The sequence below is a fragment of the Spermophilus citellus genome (genome assembly GCF_964194105.1).
Source record: "Spermophilus citellus genome assembly, chromosome: 3".
NCBI classification, from domain to species: domain Eukaryota; kingdom Metazoa; phylum Chordata; class Mammalia; order Rodentia; family Sciuridae; genus Spermophilus; species Spermophilus citellus.
In genome coordinates this window covers 36511264-36531145 of record NC_138184.1, presented here as the reverse complement: position 1 = coordinate 36531145, position 19882 = coordinate 36511264, and the positions used below count along the sequence as shown (strand labels likewise).

The 19882-nt window shown below is 35.8% G+C and overlaps 2 protein-coding genes across 4 annotated transcripts in view; one reads left to right on the top strand and one right to left on the bottom strand.

Moving 5' to 3' along the window:
- Window positions 1–7828, top strand: part of RARB (retinoic acid receptor beta) — a 171479-nt gene extending 163651 nt beyond the window's left edge. For both annotated transcript variants that reach the window (XM_081286686.1, XM_081286687.1), the window contains exons 6-8: window positions 3008–3212; window positions 4004–4162; window positions 6437–7828. In XM_081286686.1, coding sequence (XP_081142812.1) covers window positions 3008–3212; window positions 4004–4162; window positions 6437–6633 — 561 coding nt within the window. In that variant the 3' untranslated portion in view covers window positions 6634–7828. The remainder of the gene's footprint in view (window positions 1–3007; window positions 3213–4003; window positions 4163–6436) is intronic.
- Window positions 7829–7967: 139 nt separating this feature from the next.
- TOP2B (DNA topoisomerase II beta) overlaps window positions 7968–19882 on the bottom strand; it is a 58243-nt gene continuing 46328 nt past the window's right edge. For both annotated transcript variants that reach the window (XM_081286685.1, XM_081286684.1), the window contains exons 29-36: window positions 18084–18228; window positions 17625–17786; window positions 15744–15945; window positions 14679–14758; window positions 13385–13495; window positions 10820–10945; window positions 9291–9385; window positions 7968–8455 (exon numbers count right to left, since the gene is read on the bottom strand). In XM_081286685.1, the coding sequence (XP_081142811.1) occupies window positions 8288–8455; window positions 9291–9385; window positions 10820–10945; window positions 13385–13495; window positions 14679–14758; window positions 15744–15945; window positions 17625–17786; window positions 18084–18228 (1089 nt within the window). In that variant the 3' untranslated portion in view covers window positions 7968–8287. The remainder of the gene's footprint in view (window positions 8456–9290; window positions 9386–10819; window positions 10946–13384; window positions 13496–14678; window positions 14759–15743; window positions 15946–17624; window positions 17787–18083; window positions 18229–19882) is intronic.

Sequence of the window (19882 nt, the reverse complement as noted above, 5' to 3'; positions counted from 1 at the left end):
GATGCACCCTTTATGCTTGGTTTTGAGCTTTCCTGGGAGAAAGAACATAGTTTAAATGCTTCATCAGAATCCAGACACGGTCCAGCTTTGGGGAAGGAAAAATCCCTCCAAATAGGGAGTTAGTGTGCTGCAGTTTGCAATTAAATTCAAGCAAGCAGTTGACAACTTTCCAATTCCTAAGTATAGTTGTTCCGTTTCCAGCAAATCCCTGGGTTCCTTCATTCTTCTGGGGGACAGATCCCACGCATGCCCATTTCAATAGAATGTTAAAGGTGTAAAGAGTTATTTATCCATGTGATTCCGGACTATAAATGTGTCTGGAGGTTTTGAACCTATGGGTATTGAGTGTACTGACTTGGGAGCCAGCGCTTCCTCAGGTTTCTCCCAGGAGCTGAAGGAACTTGAGGCATCCTACCACTGCTTGTGTGGTCCTGGGCACCATGCTTTATGTCCTGGGCTTTCAGGGAATGTGTGTGCTCCATGATGTCTGGGGTTCCTTGCTACTCAGATGGGGAATGGCTTCGTACCCCCTTAGCTACCAAGATGAGGTGAGACAGATCAGCCAGTCAGGCACCTAGAGGAAATGATGGGACTGTCTCAAAGAGGTGCTTGGACAAATATTTGAGAGGGGAATATGACCACCTGTCCAGTGAGATGAGAGCTCGCTGTGATATTATGATAAATCACTCACGTCCATGATCTCACAATGGGGTACTTTCCAGTTCACTGTGCCACGAGGTCATACGACAGGGACATTAGGAAGTGTTGAGAACAGGGCCTGACCCCCACTGTTCCTCTCCCCTGTCATGTGAAGTTTCTGTTTCCAGGCCACAGGCTCTGCACTCCCGGACACCAGGTGGGGCACCGAATAGCTGTGCAGATTGCATGCTGCATAGAGCCATCAGCCAATGGGACAAATGAGGCTGACATGCAATCAACACTAGGCCAGGGGTCAGCTAACTGTAGAGAGGTGTCTGAGTTTGGATATTGGCATAAAGACAGGAGGCAACTTTGAGCAATGGGTAAGAGAACAGGCTCTGGAAACAGCCTCAATCAATTCATGTCTCCAAGTAGTTATGTGACCTAGGATAAGCCCTTCGGCTTTGTTCCCTTGTCTGTCATATGGGGTGAGAGTGTCACTTCACTCATGGGTTGATATGAGAGGCAGCACATGCAAGTGCTTTACCTGGCACAGGCCTGGCACAGGGTGGGAGATGAATGAAACTTTAGCTCCTAGGTGTTGAGGGTGAGAAGTGCTAATGGCTCTTCTCGGGATTCTAACCAGGAAGACACTAGGTTTGTTGTTGTTGTTGGCAGAGCCAAGTCCCTCCACGGGGAGTCCTGGTGCCTCCTTCCAGGTTCACACTGGAGTCCTGTGTGTGGGAAGATGGCCAGCTCCTGAGTCACTGTCTTGGAGATAGCCAGAGCCAGCACAGGAGCCTGTGTGCTGTCTAGAGCAACAGGCCTGCCCCCTGGTTACTGTGGTCCAGAGGGTGGGAGGCTCTTGCTGATCACCTTGCCTCTCGAGATGGCCTTGCCCGTGGAAGTGTCCTTCCTCCAAGCCCAGCAGTTCCCTGACAAGATGAAAGATGTGACACAAATTTTTGTTTTAGGAACCCTGGTAGGACTATGGGCAGGGCAGGGGGGCGAGCTTTTCCTCCGAGCAGTTCCCTTGTAGGTGTCTTCCTCAGAGGGCCACTTGCTCTGCACGTAGCCATGGAACTGCAAGAATGCTGGCCTTTCAGATCACATCTGTTCTCCTCCAGGTTGACACAGAAGTAGACATTCATGAAGGTTACCTCCAAACTGAGTACAGCATCTGGAAAAAAACTCAGTTGCCTCAACCTTCTGGAATAGTCACCTCTGTCCAGAATGCATTTAACACCTCTCTCTCTCTCTCTCTCTCTCTCTCTCTCTCTCTCTCTCTCTCTCTCTCTCCTTCTAGCAACTCTGAGACTTTCCCACAGGGAAAAGCAAAGTATGTAAACTTGTTCTGCAGAAGACTTTCACCCTTGTTGGTCAAGAACAGTGTAGTTCTAGGTGGCTGAGTGCTCTGGAGTGCACAGAGCTATTTAGCAGGACTGAGGGCAGAGGGAACCTGAGGACAGACTGTCCCTAGAAGCAAAATGTTTGAGTCAGCCGATCACATTCCCAGTGAGGCCTAGGGGCACAGTGCAGTGAGCTGTCCAGAAGACGGCAGGCTACCTAGGAAGGATACATCTCGTGGGACCAAGAGACTGCAGTGACCCAGGCTTCTTGCCCATAGAAATCCTGCCTAGATGTCAGGGCTGGGTTGAAATGCCTCTTCTTCATGGATCTGCCCTTGATTCCCTCCTGGCTACACCTAAACTTTCCTTCTGAGCTCCCTCATGCCTTGCTGGTTCTACTCCTGTGTCTGTATGAGCAGAGAGATCATAGAAGACAGGGCCTAACTTGGTTCAAGTCAGACTCAATCACAGGTTCTCACCATGTCATCAGGCATAGCTTATCTGAGCCTTGTATCCCTCATCTGTCAAATAAGAATAATACCTTACCAAGAAGTTTGAGAGAGTGAGTATAGGGTATGTCCAACACTTGGCATTTAATAGATGGTAGTTATCTTTTGGTATTTACTTTTGGTATAAAATAAGCTCTTTAAAATAGAGTATTATTCATCTTAACCCTAGCACCTGGCCCAGTGCCTGAGAGATAAGTAGCACAGGATGTGGCGCACAGTAGCAGTTCAAATGTTTATTTGAATTAAATGAATTACTTTCAGTATAAAGTTATTTTTCAATTTCTTGTGTTTTATTTACCATTCCCTAAATAGCCCTTTTTCTTTTTTAAACTTTTGTAGTTATTTAATGAAAAGAGCTGGAGAAGACACTTACCAAAGTGAAGCAGACTGCTCCATGTGATACATAAGCTCCTGGAAATCTTCACTTCTTTCCAGCTTACATCTAATTGATGATCTCAGAATAGACTGGCATAGATAATCCATCAAATATATGTTTTTTTTTTCTTCCAGATTCTTAGAATTTGCACCAGGTATACCCCAGAACAAGACACCATGACTTTTTCAGATGGCCTTACCCTAAATCGAACTCAGATGCACAATGCTGGATTTGGTCCTCTGACTGATCTTGTGTTCACCTTTGCCAACCAGCTCCTGCCTTTGGAAATGGATGACACAGAAACAGGCCTTCTCAGTGCCATCTGCTTAATCTGTGGAGGTACCAACTACCTAGAAAATGCTCATGAGATTCCATGAAAAATAACTTATAATTTATGGGAAACCCCTCATCCCCATTTTGCGTGGGGAACAGCCTGTGAATCAAGCATTCATGCTTGGGTTTGTTGTATTTGTTCCACGTTGTGATAAATTACATAACGGTGTTTGGGATCCTTCTGCTTTGAGAGAAATGCCAAAAGGCTATTTCTCCAATTGCCACAGTTCTTTTTAAAGGGAAGATCGACAATTGTAAAATAGATTACTTAGGGACATTTTAATGATGACCCAAGGGACTTGCATGTTCTGTTTGTTAATATAGTGGCTGGGAATACAAGTTATTGCTTGGGCTCCTCCATCCTTGGAGGACTCAAAAAAATATGGCATTCTTCTTTGTAGTGACCCCTGCTGGCTCAGGAGGCTTAATCTCAAGTGGTTAGAAAGTAATGGCTTTAATTAAGGGGCAGATTTACCTTGCTTTTCTAACCATAAGGCTCAAGGTTCAGTTCAGTAGTGACATCTCCTGGTCATGAGAAGTAATTCTTTCCCTGGGACGAAAGCAACCAAGGCATCCAATGTGCTATTGACAGAGTGGGACAATTTTTAAGAATCACTTTTTAAAGCAGATGCCTATGTATTCAAATAAATGTGATTGAATCATCAAATTAATTAAGTCATAATACAGTAGGAACAGGAAGCGAGGAAGAGGGGAAATGGGCAGGAATCCTCTAGCCTGCAAAATATATAACCCTTTCCATTCCTGATATTGTTTAATACTCTTTTCCTGGTATCTAGACCGCCAGGACCTTGAGGAACCAACAAAAGTAGATAAACTACAAGAACCATTGCTGGAAGCACTAAAAATTTACATCAGAAAAAGACGACCCAGCAAGCCTCACATGTTTCCAAAGATCTTAATGAAAATCACAGATCTCCGTAGCATCAGTGCTAAAGGTATGCCTTCCATGCTGTACTGGAGTCACCAAGTGGAACTGAGGGCCTTACCAGGTGGCATTGTTTCTTGAAACTCCATGTTTTAATTCAGGATGTTTAGTAGCCACTTTTTAAATTTTTATTATTTGTTTTTAGTTGTAGGTGGATGTAATAGCTTTATTTTTATTTATTTATTTTCATGTGGTGCTGAGGATTGAACCCAGTGCCTCACCCATGCTAAGCAAATGCTGTACCACTGAGCCACAACCCCAGCCTCTAGTAGCCACTTTTTTAAAAGTTTTAGAACTTATCTCTCATTGAAATCAAAAAGAATCAAGTTCTTTTTTCTCTCTCTCCCTCCCTCTCTCTCTCTCTCTCTCTCTCTCTCACACACACACACACACACAACATCAAATCTTAACCTACTCAATTCATAAGCTCCTTCTAAGAAGTTTCTTCAGTGAGACATGTTAATATCTAGCATAGAATTAAGAGTAGAAGAAAAAAAATACATACCAGTTCCCAGTGATCTTAATAGATCATTGAGAGTTTTAAAATTTGCATGACTAATTAGAAAAACGTTGTTTTCAAGAGACTGTACCATATAACAGCCTTTTTAATTTTCTGGTTTTATACCTTTCACTCCAACTTTCATGTCTGGTTTATATAAACTTGATATCCATTTCCCTGAACATCTGAACCCCAAGATAATTGAACAGAACTTAGGGAAATTGTTACTGGTTAAGCGTTTCTGTTTCTTCATCGTTGTACCCATAGCTCTCCTGTGCATAGGCAGATATACTTTGCACACTTCTAAGCAAAGGAATTCTTGCCTTCCTAAAGGCTATATTCTTTATTTAGTCATTTTCAATTTTTTGCGGCTACTGGAGCAATTCTAGAAGTACCTAGAGCCATACTACAATTGTTAAGAGTAGGGAATTTTCCTATATATAGAGGTCACTCGGCAACTATACCTCCTACCAGTTGTGCTTTGATTTGTCGGGCTTCTTTCCCTTTTGCATCCTCTATACCTGGAGACCTTGCCAGGCCAAGGAACAAACCCTGCATGTCAGAGTGCTTAAAACCACAGTGAATTGGCTTGGTTCAATTCTCAAGCTCTTAAGAGGTTTCTGCAATGAGAGATTCTAAGTTCATCCCTAACATGGGATTAAGAAGCAAAAGACAGATTCCAGTGCTTGAAAAATGGAATTATGAATATATCCTTATTTCTTTAAATCAGAGTGTTAAACTATCATTTTCTAGAGATAGGCAGGCCAGTGAGACATAATAGAAATTTATTGTGATTATGGAAATACTCCACAATGCACACTAATAGTGTGGTTACTGGACACATGGTTCTCAAGCATCAAAATGTAACTAATTCCACTGAGGTACTGTTTTTCTAATCTTATTTTATTTAATGGATTTGTTTAACTACCCACTCGTGGCTATCGGCTTTTGGATGGGTATTACAATCCTAGATTAAGTTATTGAAAACCACCACACATTGATTACTCAAGTCAATTTCTCCAGTTGTGGATAGTTGGCATTCTTTCAACTGTCTCATTTTTAAGATAGTCTCATCTTTTATTGGGAACGTACCTTTGTGAATTACGCTTTCTCCCGAAACTGACTGAAGCATTGGAACTATCAAAGTAAACATGTCACCACATCTCTGCTGCTTTTCTGTAAAGCAAACATGTTTTACTCTTGTAAAATTAGGATAGCCTCTGGGACGTATTGCCTGAACAATATTCTGTTTCAAGAGGAGAAATAGTATCAGCTACTGCGGCCATAAACTCAGGCTTTCTGTCAGCCCACTGTGACCGTGAGCTCGTTAAGAACCTAGTCGGCAGATAAGCATGGTGGCACATGCCTGTAATCCCAGCAGCATGGGAAGCTGTGAGCAAGTTCAAGGCCAGCCTCAGCAACTTATTGAGGATCCAAGCAACTATCTCAAAATTTAAAATAAGACTGGGGATGTAGCTCAGTGGTAAAGTGCCTTTGGGTTACATCTCCAGAGCCACACCCCCAAAGAACCCAGTGGGCGTCAAACTACAGAACGCATTAACATCACTTCTGCTGGATGATATTCCCAGATGTACTCATGTCTGTATTTGAGAACTACAGTAATGGATGCATCATTTTCAACAAAGATAAAAGCCACTGATCTATTTTATAACACCTTCCATAGTCTGAGGAAACACCCTTGTTAAAGTTGATGAAAAGTTGGTCCCTTTTTAATCTACTGTGAGTCCTTATCTTAACCAGATTTCTGTTATCTCTTTTGAAAAGGTGCAGAACGTGTAATTACATTGAAAATGGAAATTCCTGGATCAATGCCACCTCTTATTCAGGAAATGCTGGAGAATTCTGAAGGACATGAACCCTTGACCCCAAGTTCAAGTGGGAACACAGCAGAGCACAGTCCCAGTATTTCACCCAGCTCAGTGGAAAACAGTGGGGTCAGTCAGTCACCACTGGTGCAATAAGACATTTCCCAGCTACTTCAAACATTCCTCAGTACCTTCAGTTCCGGGATTTAAAATGCAAGGAAAAACATTTTTACTGCTGCTTAGTTTTTGGACTGAAAATATATTAAAATTCAAGAAGGACCAAGAAGTTTCGTATGTATCAATATATATACTCCTCACTGTGTAACTTACCTAGAAATACAGACTTTTCAAATTCTAAAAATCGGCCATTTCATGCAACCAGAAACTAACTAAAAGCTTCTATTTTCCTCTTTGAACAGTCAAGATTGCATGGCAAAGACCCAGTCAAAATGAGTTAGCCCTGGTTAAGTTTCTGAGGACTTTGTACATACAGAAGTACGGCTCTGTTCTTTCTAAACTGTATGTTTGGTGCTTTCCTTTTGTCTTGCATACTCAGTAACCAAGACACCAAGGTTATGAAATAGACTACTGTACGTGTCCACCTAAGAAAGGTTCAAAAAGATCAGTGTCTTGCTTTCTTCATGGATAATCAAGACATCAAGGTAAGGAAATAGGACTATTGTACAGTATGACAAGGTATTCTAATTTAGTTAGTATGGAAGCTTGTCCTTGCTCTTTTTGATGCTCTCAATTGCATCTTTTATTTCATGTTGCCCAGTAAAAGTATACAAATTCACTGCACTAGCAGAAGAGAATTCTGTATCAGTGTAACTGCCAGTTCAGTTAATCAAATGTCATTTGTTCAACTGTTAATGTCACTTTAACTTAAAAGTGGTTTATTACTTGTTTAATGACAAATTCACAATAAAAACAAAACAAAAAAAATACATTTTTACAGTAATGATAGCCTTCAAGGCAAAAACACTTTTCAGTGTTAATAAGTTTTTGTTTACCTGTTTCACAAGCCATTAGGAAAATTTCATGGGATAATTAGGCTGGTCTACCACCTGGACCATGTAACTAGTGTCTTTCCTGATTCATGCCTGATATTGGGATTTTTTTTTTTTTTTTTTTAATGCCAAGGGGCTAACATTAACTCCCAAAAGGCATGGGCATTGAATCTGCCTCCTTTGACCTTGTTCAATCACTATGAAGCAGAGTGAAAGCTGTGGTAGAGTGGTTAACAGATACAAGTGTCAGTTTATTAGTTCTCATTTAAGCACTAGTGGATTTTTTTTTATATATTAGTAAGTCTGTGATGTACTTTCACTGGCTCTGTTTGTACATTGAGATTGTTTAACAATGCTTTCTATGTTCATATACTGTTTACCTTTTTCCATGGAGTCTCCTGGCAAAGAATAAAATATATTTATTTTAAAAGTGTGTGGGAGCTTTTACTATTTTTTATTCTTCAGTAAAGAGACAGAGAACACAGTTCCATTTTTAATGTTTAAATTTCATTTCAAAAAGCAGGTCTGTAGTCTGCAACCATGACAATTAAAATCTGTGCTAATGCACGATATTCTATAACAATCTACAAGCCAATCAGACAGTACATGACATTTCAATGAGTAAAAAAGAGCATAAAACTGTATGTGTAAGAACAAAATGTTAAAAGGCCTACCACAATAATAAAAAACCATCAATTACATCATCACATTAAAATAAGCCAGATGTACAAAAGTCTGAGACAGAAAAGACAAAAGGACAACACAAGGTATTTGTTAAAATGTTTGTGCTCTTTGGGCACTCAATTAAACATTGCAAAATCAACATCTTCTTCTTCATCAGACTCTGCAAAATATTTTACTTCTTTCCTCGCCCGACCGGTCCGTGGCAGAGAAGGTGGTTCAGAAGTAAAGTCTGAGGGGAAGATGTCCACATCTGAATCCTGGTCAAAAGATGTTTTCTTCGGTTTCTAGAATTTTGATTTAAAACCCAAGTTAAAAAAGAAAATAGTGTTAAAAACTATTACATCCACTCCACTTACATTTAAAAAGTATTACAAATAAAGGTGCTTTGAAAATCAGAATTGTAATGCTAAGCCTTAAAACCCATTTGGGAAGGAATAAAAGGATTCAATACAAAATTTGCCACCTTGGTAGCCTTGGTAGTTTTCTATATTTAATATTGATTCTGAAAATAAATATTATATATTACCCAACAAATACGCATAATGCCCACACTAGTAAAAGTTCAAACTTCCTTTTTGAGTATGTATCAAGAATACATGGGAGAAAAACATGATGTACAGTGTGTAAAACAGTTTATAAAAATATAGAAGAGTCACAGAAGGCAACTGAATGAAAGAGGTAAAAAGTATCACAAAGTTACAAATGTACACAATTATATTTCTAAGTTCTAATAGGTAGAGAAAACAGGGTGGGGAGAAACATCTGATGTCACTCATTTACCTTTAAAAGGGTGTTTCTGGAAAAGGGTCAGTTAATTGAGAAAATTAGCCACAAATCTTTCAAGTTAAAAAGAAAGTATTTTTCAAATAAGATATAACTACTACAGCTCAGTGGATGAAAAGGAAGATTCTAAGGAGGTTAATTAATAGGTCTAGTTTTTAGATAAGTGTGCTAATTATATAAATTTATACTTTGTAATTATTCAACTGTATACAAGCCCCTTATTGATATGGTGCTAGGTTTCAAGATATTACAAGACAATAATAAGTCAACTAAGTCAGTTAGAGATCAGCTTAAATAAGATGCATGGTTATGCACTAAAATAACATTTTTTATTACCTTGCTTGTTGTTTTAGATGTTTTCCTGCCAGGGTTATAGTCACCTTCATTTTCTGAGCCAGAAGCTTTCCTTTTCTTTGCCCCTCGGCCTTTACCTTAAAATAATACAAAAGGTTTTTTCCTCCCAAGGGTAAATGCAACATAAAAACAAATGCAAAACATCATTTCTTAGGCATGTCCAATCGATGCAGCACTGTAATCTGATCTCCAAGAAGACATACACTTTGGTTTTTAATTCTGTTGTGTCAGTATGACTAAAAAATATTTCACAAATACATTTATTAAACTAGTGGGAAAATCCTGGAGACAAATTTTAATGACCAAGCCCCTGATAATAAAATACTGGCATTTTATGTATGTGGTCCTTGGGCCTGGGAAGGAAATCCCTTTCAAGAGTGCTTAAGTTACATATGATGGTAAAAACTTCTTTTAATTTCCAATTTGTTCTGGAACAATACTTTTAAAAATATAAAACATGAATTACTAAAAAACTAATAGCATGTTTAATTAACACAAGATGCTTATTCTCAATTATACTTATCACAGGTAAGTAAAACTGTAGATCCCACTTAGATTAGCAGTGTTAGAATAAATTCCCCACTATTAATTATAAAAAATAACATGTCAAATCCATATTTATTGTCAAACCTACACTCACTACATTCAACATTATTTTTAAACCTACGTAACCTCTTATTTTCATCATTGGAGGAAGAAAGAAAAATAAATTGCACTTCTAAATCTTAAATGCCATGATAGTTATGATCTACACTGTACTGGTAAGAAAAGACAGCCTAAATAATCTTGGGATATCATAGTTGATCTCATTAATCAATGAAGTAGCACTTCTAAATTTGTGAAGGTTTCAAACTGTGTATACCTTAAGTATTGACCTCCCCTGTCCCAGTCCATGATTCTTTTTTATACTTATATGCGCCCTAGTTTCCCTGTAGTTTTATAGTCCTTACCAACCAATACTTAAAAAAATACATTGATGAAAATATTCTTTAGTTTTATAAAAGGCTGAAGCACTTACTCTGAGTGTTATGCCTCATATATATATTCAGTCTCACATATATATTCAATATCTTTAAGGGCTTTCCATTCTGGAGGCAAAGAAAGGGTACCAGGAAGAACTGGCACTAGTTCCTTGTGTGGCCCCGAGTATAGCCATTTTGTTTTCTAGATAATTGAAGTGGGCTAGATCTAGGACTCGTAAGTGCTAAATCCCAATTTGCCTTTCTAATAACAACATTTAGTGAGTTAGGTGCAGAGGTCTTTAAACAATTCTTAGGAATTCTTAACTAAACTAGTTAAATCTCTGTGTTTTAATGGGTATAACAAAATGATGGGACTAATTGCTTTATTTCCTTTAGGCTCTAACTCAATACCGATTCTTAGACATACTGCTTATTGAGGAGGAAAGCAGCTTAAAATAAAATAGGTATCCAGACTCTCTAAAGCCAATAAAATAAATCAATCTTTTCCAGATGGCATATCTTAAAGGTTTATATGAAGATAAGCCTCACCTTTTGGTGCTGTAGTCTTCTTTGGAATGCCAAATTCTGAATCAGAATCAGAGTTCACAGTTTCTACTACTTTCTTCTGTTTGGGGGTTCTCTTGGGCTTAGGGCCTGTATCTGAAGATGGTTTTCCTATTAAGCAAATATCCATTTCATCGGTCATTGTAATATACTGATCAACAAAATAGCTGAAGTGAGTTCTGAAACAATGAAATTTCTTACTGCTGACAAAAAATGGAGTGGCCCTAAATAACATGGTCTCTCTCTGCTTGATGCCAGTGTAAAGGCAAACAATTTCTTATAGACGACAACCTGCTTTTTATTTAATTATGTGTAATTTGCTTTTAAATAATTCAACTGAGATATTTTAAGGGCCATTAAAATGAATTAAACAATTTTAAATATAATATAATTATGACAAAAAACTAACATCTGACAAATTATAATCCAAATACAACTACATGTTAAGTTCTAGTTTTGAAAATAAGTTAGAATGGGCAAAGAGCGTTTTTAAAAAAATATTTTTTTAGTCATAGATGGACACAATATCTTTATTTATGTATTTACTTTTATCTGGTGCTGAGGATCAAACCCAGTACCTTACAGGTTCAAGGCAAGCGCTTTACCACTGATTCACAGCCCCAGCCCAGAAAAGCACATTTTTATAGAATCCTCAAATATAATGAATAGAAAGGGAAAAAAAATACATGAAAATCCTAGATAAATAGACAACAGATAGAAGGTCTCTACTTTGTTGTATTTTGTTTTAAAAATAAAGTATATTTTTTAGCTTCATCTATAGTTCTTCATAAAAACTGATCATTAATTTTTACTCGTGTAGTAAAATCTAATTTGGAAATCTATGTATTGAATAGATAAATTAATTGCAGATTTTTTATTAAAAATTAAAAATCAGTGCTGAGTCTATGGAAAATGTATTTATTCCTAATCTTAATCTAAGATGGTAGAGATAAGGTACCCTCACTAGACAACAGCAGGAGGAACTCCACTTCCCTTTTTTTTTTTTTTTTTTTTTTAAGATGGACACAATATCTTTATTTTATTTATTTTTATGTGGTACTGAGGATCGAACCCAGTGCCTCACATGTGTGAGGCTAGCGCTCTATGGCTCAGCTATAACCCCATCCAAGGAACTCTACTTCTTTATGGTGGTAGGAGCCAAAGACTACGGTTTTTCCCCACTTTGAATCCTAATGACTAAATCTACCACAAGAATCTTGAGGCTCCCTACAGTAGGAACAAAAATGTGACAAAGCTGGGTAACAGGGATTATGTTTTTATTCGGCAAGTTTTCCAAACCTGTAGTGCAGTCGAATTTTCAACACTACCAGACAAACATAGTTAATTATCTGAATATACAGGTTGCCTTTTTGCCATAAACAACTGGGATTACAGAATTTAACTTGTATAATAATACATGTAATTTAGGACTAATACAGAAAATCTCAGTGAGACATGATGTGTCTTCTTATTGAAATATTTTATGGGAATTATATTTTGGAAGAACACTAGAGGGAGAATTTGGAGGAACCAGTATAAAACATATATCCCAGAGTTCGATTACCTGAGAGGTAAGGGCACCAAGCTATTTACAGGCCAGAATACTTGGGTCAATTATTTTCATAGTAATAGTTCAGTCACTGAACTAATACTTTCCTGCCTTCAACTAAGCATAGCTGAGGGCAGGAAAGTATTAATATGCCAGCACAACTGTAAAGAGAAATTCCTCCAGCAAAGAATGTATATGCTGGTCAATGGGTACTGAAGAGCTAAGGGCAACCGGATATGGGTATATAACCCAGTGTGGCTAGAGAAACTCTTTTATAGCCAATCAGTGTCACCACTGCCTTAATATATTCATAGTTTAAGTAGGGAGTTTTATAGTTATTCTGCTCCACTCGACACACAAGTAAATATAATGGTGTGGCATGGTGTAGATTTTTAAGATCCTTAGGTAACAGCCTGTATTGTTTATTTGTTGTTTTATACAGCATCTCAGTTAAATCTATCTTTCAAAGTACAGTATTGTCTTCCAAACACAAAAGACCAATACTGATCTCCTTCAAAAAGACCAAGGTATATACTTTGGTGCTAGAAATAGATTTATAAATCAACGTGGTGTTTCATGGATGATCTAAGGCTAAGAAGAAAATTACATGACTCACAGAGAAAAAGAGGATCCTAACTGAACTAACCAATCTGTCACATAAGGAGTAGAGGCAAGACTGACATAGATAAGAGAATCAGGCTACTAGAATAAGAGAAGATTTCAATCCACTTTAAAAATCTAACAAGGAACTTTACCAGAAAACTACTTTTAGATATCAATGCATTCAATAATTATAACAGCTTTAAAATGTAGTGTTGTAAACATTTTAATAGTTGTCTCCCATTTTCTAAAATGAGAGATTCTCCTTATACTCATTTAAACTTTAACATTATTATAGTTATCCTAGCACAAATAGTTCAAATTATATTAAATTTCATTTTACATCAATTATCCCTACATGGCTTATGCAATGTTTAACACAATCAAATAAAAGCACATACCCTTTTTAGCAGCTACTGTTTTACTTGGAACTTTATCTGTTTGCTTCAGACCAAATGATGGTGAAAAAACAGAAGCAGTATCTTCTTCATTACTGTCAAATTTAGCTGAATCTAAAAATTTCAAAGCTGTTTTTAGTAAAGAGATTCTATAAAGACCTCTGAGTAAACTTTGATTCTTTTAACTGATGACTTCTCTTTAGCTAGATAATTGATCTTGTAAGTTTCTATTTTGTGATCATATAATCCACAATACACAAACAGCTGAAAATAAAAAATATATCAATGTTATACCTCAAAAATATTAACTCTGCTGTGAAACAATACAGAAATGCATAGAGTAGTACCCCAAAACTAATCATTTAAAACCTAACTGACCAGTTAAAAATATATATACTGCTGATTTATTTTAAAATGATATATGAAAAACTCCATTGGTTATTTTAGTATCTAAACAAATAATACCACTAACCTTTCAGGAACATTAGTAATAATGTTCAAATATAAAAGAGTAGGATTCCATATTTTTAAAATCAATAAATCACTGGAGATTAATTAAAAGGCATGCATGCAGACTTACCTTCAGTTAATTTTTATACACAAATTAGTATAATTAGGCAATCAATTATTTCCTCCCTCAAACCATAGCAAGAATTTTAAAATAGCTACTTGGATTAAGTGAATATTTATACATAATGATTTTGACATGTTGTTAAAATGAACATCTATCTATACATATAAAACATGTACCAAATTTAGGTAATGTCTGTGTGTATTTAAATATACGTGTACTTAAAAATGTAAGACAGTGAATCAAGTAAGTAAAAATGTCACACATTAAGAAACACAGGAAATAAAAAAATACACCCTGCTTAAATTTGTTCCTCTGAAGGTTTTAGTTTCTTAGCTACTAGAATGTAGTAAAACAAATCTACATCTATATTGGTACCCTGATAACTTCACAATGCCATGAAAATCAAGTTTTTCATCTTCCAAAATTTTTTTTATATTTCTTTTCTCTCATTATTAAAACACTATATCAATACTCTATACATAAATAGTTTAGCATCTGTCTATCTATATTAAATGTTCCATAACACCTATTCCAACCAAATCAGTTGCAAATCACCTCAGGAAAAGTAAATAAACCTTAATATACTGAGAAAAATGTAAAAAAGTAGATCCCTACTCATAAATTATTCAGAAATTAAATCCTGACCTAATGATTTATCTACTGATTTCTCTCCAACCAAACACAGCAATAATAATTAACAATGAGATGTCTAAATGAGCATACCATCTTCTGACTTCTGAGAGTAGGAAGGAAATGAGAAGAGATTCCCAAAGTCCTGACTTTTTTTGTCATGTGAAGATTTTCTATTAGAAAGAAAATAAACACCACAAAGATGATATAATTAAAATGTCTGCTTTTAACCCTGACAAGTTATTGCAGGATTATTATCACAGAGTAAAACTTTTGTTCTTTCATTTCTTTCTCTTTTTCTGTTAAAGACAGGACCAAAAAACCTTTTTCACCAGTGTGCATACCTGCACACAAACCATGTTCATACACAGACACACATGATAAATCAATAATTTAACATAAAATAAGAACTGAGCAATGGTTTAAAGTTATTCAAAATACCATTAAACAAAATTCTATGATTGATAGAAATAATCATTCCAGAATTTGACATCAGCAAATTATTAGCAAAGACCCAAGGAGAAAACAGAATCCCCCTTAGAGCAGGCAATAATCTCTTATCTTAGGCCACAGGTAGGCAATTATATCAGAATTTGGTCAAGGCCAATTATTTTAAGTGAAAAAAATACTTTATAAAACCTCAAATAGTTCACAAACTTTATATCTTGAATTTTAGTACTGACAGTCACTAAAAGCAAGGAAAAAAAAAGTTCAAGGCCAAATTCAGGGAAGAAACAAACTTCTCAATTTGAAAATTTTAGTAACCTTTCTCAGAATCAAGAGTTATCCAACAATATACCATGAGCCTCCTGTGTATTTTTGTAAATAATATTTTACTGGAATAGCTATACTCAATTATTTACATAATGTTTATGGCTCTTGTCTCATTACACTGGCAGGAATGAGTAGCTATGACAGAATCCATATGGCCTGCAAAGCCTAAAATATTTACTGTTAGGCACTTTAGAGGAAGGAATGGCAATTTTTTTTTTCATAAACTACAGCAATAGCTATGGAATAGCTACAATATTAACAAGATTAATTCATGAAGAAAATCTTACCTAGAATCATAATTTCTTGGAACTCACTATAAGATCTTTGGCAAAAGCCTAAAACAACTATATCATATTATTAAACAGCAGCTGCTTCATTACTTACTCTGGAGTAGTTTTTGATTTGCCTGGAGAAAATGTATATTCATCTTTATCTAAACCATCTGAAGGAACAAATTCGTCTTCCCCATCATTTGTTATGGGAGATGCTTTAACTTTCAATTCCTCTAAATCATTATTGTCATCATCATCATCAGCATCATCATCTTCTTCTTCAGAAAAATCAAATGTGTACTTAGGTCTTTCAGCTACAAGAATAAAAAATAAATATTAGCCAGGCATGGTGGTACAGACCTGGAGTCCCAGCTTCTCCAGAGACTAAAGGAGAAGGATGGCTTGAGTCCAGCCATCCCATCTCATAGTGAGATCCCATCTCAAGAACAGACAAAAGAATGTTAATTTAAATCCTAGCTTTATCCACATGAAATATTTTTAAATACACAAAGAAAAAGACACGCATTAAGAGAACAAAAACTAACAATTTTGGCCTCAAAATGTTATAATCTGTCTTACACTTTTCTGGAGGGTACACAATGCTGCATATTAAAACAAACTGATAGGACTATTTGGTTAGGATGCTATTTGTTATACTTAAATATTACTCAAAAACAAAAAGTAGTCAAAAGGCCTTGTCGCCTATAACCACTGTACAAATTACTACTACTATTTTCCATTTTCTGGGGTTACAAATGACAATTTTTGTAGTTCTTTAAAAAAATAGAAGTTTTTAATCTAAAGAGGCTAAGAGAAAACCTATCTTCAAAGTTCATTTTACCATAAAATAACAAAGACAGTAAATTTCAGATAAATGAAAAAGACAGGAAACATAAGACCTCAATATGATAATAAAACAATAGTTTGATATAATGCAAAAAGATACCAAGTATGGGGAAAGACACTGGTATAATGTAAGCTAGTTTTATAATTTCTAGGTTTTATGGAATAAAATTTTTAAACATTTGTATGCTATGAAATTTTATATTTCATTTTTCATGTTTGGAAAAGCCTAAATACATTTTGAAGCACTTTATTAAATTTTCATGTAACTTATGTTACCTCTGTTCTTTCACCTATATATATGTACATTAGGAAAAGAAATTCAATCACCTAATGATTAGAAAAATCAAAATTTCTTTTTTTTTCTTTTTTTTTTAAACTATTCTTTTTTCTCTTTTTTTAATATTTATTTTTAGTTCTCGGCGGACACAACATCTTTGTTGGTATGTGGTGCTGAGGATCGAACCCGGGCCGCACACATGCCAGGCGAGCACGCTACCGCTTGAGCCACATCCCCAGCCCGAAAAATCAAAATTTCAAGGCCTGACATATAATTAAAAATATATCTACCAGAGTTACATAACCACAATGTTGCATCATTCATTTAAATAAATTAGGACTTACAAAATTTGAGAAGAATTGATAAAACAAGAAATACATCATATTTTAATTGAATACTTCAAGTTTATGTATATCCAGAAAGGATCAAGTCACATGCTTACAGGAATTTAAAATAACAAAATGGGATTCTATAGTTTAATCTTATCTCTGGGATTATCTAAGAGATCTATGTGCATAGAATAAAATTCTTAAATTAGGAGGAAATTTTTCATGACACAACTGGTAGAAAATAAAAACAAAAGCACAAAGGTCTTCTAATCCATCACTGACATACTTCTAATGCACTTTTTAAAAAACCAAGTAGCTTAAAAAAGTTATGGAGGGAATATATCCCAAACTCTATAGGATTCAAGAAGAAAATATGATTTACTTTAGAAAAATGTGTGTCCAACTTTACTAGAAAAGATCATTCTAGAATTTTTTTGTCTTACTATAACTTCTTTTGTCTTACTATAGCTTTAGCAACGTAGCTAATACTAATAATTTCAAACTATATAATATACAAAAAATATGAAACATATCATTATACCAGCTGCTCTCCTAAGCAAAGAATCTCTTGGAATAACCACAGGTTCTGTTTCTTCCAAGTCACTTTCTGACTTGGATTCATCATCTGACCAAGGATTCCGTTTCTTCACTTTTTTTGCACCAGGTTTACCAGATGATGTAGGTGTTTTTCTAACCCTGGTACCTAAAAGCAAAACAACAGTAATAAGATATACAGAAGTATTTATACAAATGTAATTAGTACAAATAAAAGTACTATAATGAACAGTTCATTATAAAATAATAAATGTTCATGAAAATTGAAAATATTACTTCAACTACTAGCAACTTCTTCTTTTTTTTTTTTTTTAAAAAGCACAACTTAAAAACTCCAGAAATACCCGGTACACATAATGTTCTCTGTGTGTATGTGACACACGCGCGTGCGCACACACACAAGCACACACACACACACACACACACACACACAATAATTTCTCACCAGGCTCCTTTTTCTCCTTTTTGGGTTTGGGACCTTTATTTACAGGAACTGATGAGGTCAGTGCCTCTTCTCCTGTACCTTCTACTGGTGTTCCACTGAATTCTTCATCAAATTCCACTTTCACTGCTGTGGTATCAAGATCACCCTACATATTAAAAAGAAAATTAAATCATAAATATATATATATATATATATATATAAATTAACACTAAATATTTTAGAAATATACTTCCACTTAATAGAGAGCTTCTTTATATCAAGTGTGTTCTTTAAAAATGTGACCCTTGATGGAAATCAATATGGAGCTTCCCTAATACACTAAGAATGGAACCACTATAGACCCAGCTATATCACTCTCCTTGGTTTTTACTGAAAAGAATTAAAGTCGGCATTCTATAGTGATACATGCATGCCCATGATATAGTAGCACATTTCACACCAGCCTAGGTGCCTGTCTACATATGATTAGATAAAGAAAATGTGAAATAGACAGACACTGGAATTTTTTACTCAGCCATAAAGAACAATGAAATTATGTCATTTGCAGAAAAAAAAATGGATGCAACTTGAAAACATCATGTCAAGCAAAAAAAGCTGAACTTAAAATGAAATATTGTATGTTTTCTCTCTCATGTAAAGGCTAGAGAGAAAAAAGGTAGGGGCCAGGGGAGGAATCTAATAAAAATAGAAAGGAAACCAGTAGAGTAGAAGGAGACCAGGGGAGAGAGGAAAGGAAGGGAGAAAAAGGGAAAGTAGAAATGAAATTGACTAAATTATGTTGTATACATGTATGAATGTGTAATAACAAATCCCACTAATCTGTATTTAGTTGAGGCCCTAAAATATGACTATGATCAGATCATGTTTTACTTTATTTATCTGAAGCAAATGATATTGCTTACTAATCTAATGTTCTGGTACCTTCAATGAGATCACAGCTTATGCTTACAAGAAGTCATCTGATAATCAAAGAACTTGCAAATAGCTAAGTACACTAAAAGGCACCTGCAAAGTAAGTTCCTATGGTCAAGGCTTATATAGACTAGAAAAGACATTCAAATTATTGAAAGAAAATAAGCAACACGTGTCATGCACTGCTAGGCACTGTAAGGCAAAGTCCCCAACCCTAAGACTATGGAGGCAGAAGCATAGAAAAAGACTAATCATTATGATACAAATAACAAATACAGAAGGCAGTGACACAAGGTGGAAAGTGAGAAACTGCTGAATGCAGGGTCAGGGAAGGGTCCATAGAGAAGGCTTTCTGATTGAGTTCTGAAGGAATCATGTAAGTTTGCTAGGTGAGTAGTAAAGAGTATCCCTAGCAGAAGGCAAAGAGGCATGAAATACCACATTATGTTTGATCTATTTGGCTTTAAACACAGGAAATAGTCTACTGTGATTCAAGGAAAAGTGAGGAGAAAAAATAGCCTGGAGTATAAACATAAGAAGGCATGTAGATATTAAATCACTATATACCAGACTCTGTATGTAAGCAGTGGAGAGTCACTTACTTTTTAGAAATATCATTCTGGTGGTAAAAGACAAATCTAAAAGGAATAAAGTGAAAAAAAAAAAAAGCAGAAATCACAACTAATTAGAGACAGGGAGACTAGATAAGACCACCACTTTAAAGTACTCAGAGAAAACTTATATAATTCTAAAGCAGTATCAAAAGGCACCAAGGTAAGTATGTGGATTTTGGAATTACTTAATAGGCAGCCAGTAATATTTATAGATTAAATGGGAAAACTCACATTTTTTGGTGGTTAGTGCTGGCAGTGAGTTAAGATACTAAG